At 54.5% G+C, this 2,304-nt stretch overlaps 1 protein-coding gene across 1 annotated transcript; it reads left to right on the top strand.

Moving 5' to 3' along the window:
• The first annotated feature begins 348 nt into the window (after positions 1-348).
• On the top strand, positions 349-1,317 carry LOC127475029 (olfactory receptor 14J1-like). The gene has a single exon (XM_051796332.1). The coding sequence runs from the start codon at positions 349-351 to the stop codon at positions 1,315-1,317; it is 969 nt and encodes a 322-aa protein (XP_051652292.1).
• The last annotated feature ends 987 nt before the right edge of the window (positions 1,318-2,304 follow it).

Below are 2,304 nucleotides of genomic sequence, written 5' to 3' on the forward strand. Positions count from 1 at the left end.
CCAGCAAGGCCCAGCTCTGCCTGGGCAGGATCCTGGGAAGTTCTGAGCCTTCCTTTGGGGGTGGGCACTCTCCTGTCCCAGCCCTTGGCTTCTCTGCAGGAGGGCTCCTGTCCTGCTCTGTCCAGCACAACTGCAGTGCTGGCCTGGAAACACATTGAACTACTTGGCAACACATGGCAAGACCTCCTGCCACACACAGCCCTCTGCCAGCACATATTAGACAGAAAAATTTGATTAAATCTTGAAATTAATTACATTGAAATCTGGAGTAATATTGTCAGAGGTGGCTGTTGTAATTCTACCCTGTGGCTTCCTTTTCTGAATAGACCCTGTGATACGAATCAGCAAATGTCCAACAGCAGCTCCCTCACCCAGTTCCTCCTCCTGGCATTCACAGACAGGCGGGAGCTGCAGCTCCTGCACTTCTGGCTCTTCCTGGCCATCTCCCTGGCTGCCCTCCTGGCCAACGGCCTCATCCTCAGCGCCGTAGCCTGGGACCACCACCTGCACACCCCCATGGGCTTCTTCCTGCTCAACCTCTCCCTCACAGACCTGGGCTGCATCTGCACCACTGTCCCCAAAGCCATGCACAATTCCCTCTGGGGCACCACAACCATCTCCTACAAGGGATGTGCTGCACAGGTCTTTTTCTTTGCCTTCTTCATGGCAGCAGAGTATTTCCTCCTCACCATCATGTGCTACGACCGCTACGTTGCCATCTGCAAACCCCTGCACTACGGGACCCTCCTGGGCAGCAGAGCTTGTGCCCACATGGCAGCAGCTGCCTGGGCCACTGGCTTTCTCAATGCTCTGCTGCACACAACCAGCACATTTTCCCTGCCCCTGTGCCAGGGCAATGCCCTGGGCCAGTTCTTCTGTGAAATCCCACACATCCTCAAGCTCTCCTGCTCACACTCAGGCTACCTCAGGGAAATTGGACTTCTTACAATAAGTTGTTTGTTAGGTTTTGGCTGTTTTGTTTTCATCATGCTGTCCTATGTGCAGATCTTCAGGGCTGTGCTGAGGATCCCCTCTCAGCAGGGACGGCACAAAGCCTTTTCCACCTGCCTCCCTCACCTGGCTGTGGTCTCTCTCTTTGTCAGCACTGCCACATTTGCCCACCTGAAGCCTCCCTCCATCTCCTCCCCATCTCTGGACTTGGTGGTGTCAGTTCTGTACTCGGTTGTGCCTCCAGCACTGAACCCCCTCATCTACAGCCTCAGGAACCAGGAGCTCAAGGATGCCATAAGGAAAGCGATGACTGGATGCTTTTCAGAACCAAAACGCTGGCTCTTTTCTTCTGTAAATCATTCCTAACATTACTTGCTACAGACCAACCCTTCTCTTCTCAGGATTTTGGAGGGGCTAGGAATGTTTTCTTTGGTATTTTGACTTTTTTATTATGTAGTGCAGAATAAATTTTTGTTCTTGATCCCGCTTCTAATTCACTGTTTTCCTCCTGAATTTGACCCTACCCCTGTGGAAATGAGGAACCCTCTCTTCATATTAAAACAAATGAAAGGACACAGTAGAAACCTGGTGTTTCTGAGATAGTTTTTCAGAGACCTTTGTAAAATGTCAAGGTAGTGCCTGTGTGCAGGGGGGTTGGGGAAAAGGGGACCAGAACAGCAGCTCTGCAAGGAAGGAGCAGCAGCACTTGATCCTTCCCAATTCAACACTCTCCTTCTGTGCCTTTGGGGAAGGTCCCTGAGTGCTCTGGCTGGTTGGTCACTGTTGTGCTTGGTGTCAGTGCTGTGACCACGGGCAGGGACAGGCCCTGGGCACTGCTGGGACAGAGCTGGGCTCAAGGACAGCAGAATCCTGCCTGGGCTGGAGTCACCCAGAGATCAAGTACCACGTTTCTGGTTTAATCCATGAGAGCACAGGGCACACAGCAGGAACAGGGACAGGAGTCTGAGGAGTGACTCATCTTCCCCTCAGTGAACTTCCACAGGCTGACCAAGAGCAGCCCCCAAAGCAATGTCCCAGCTCTGGAACAAGGCAGGGCCCCTCTGAGCCCCCTCCATGGCCACACAGGAGGGTCTGGGGGAGGTGGTCAGTGCAGGGAGCACCATCAGCTGGCTCTGCCTCCCAGCTTGAGCAGCACAGCCCAACAGAGTCCCCCATGGCCCTGGGCCCCACAGCCCCCGTGCTCTGCAGAGCAACCCCCCCAGCTCGAGGGCTGTGGGGAGCACGGGCAGGGGGTGAAGGAAGGGCTGCTCAGGCCAGCACAGACGTGTTCCCCTGGGGAAAGGCTCTGTGGGGAGATGGGATGTGCCAGGAGAAGAGCAGGACACCCTGTGT

The sequence above is a fragment of the Manacus candei genome, unplaced genomic scaffold (genome assembly GCF_025592945.1).
Source record: "Manacus candei isolate 608988 ecotype Guabito, Panama unplaced genomic scaffold, ASM2559294v1 h1tg000045l, whole genome shotgun sequence".
NCBI classification, from domain to species: domain Eukaryota; kingdom Metazoa; phylum Chordata; class Aves; order Passeriformes; family Pipridae; genus Manacus; species Manacus candei.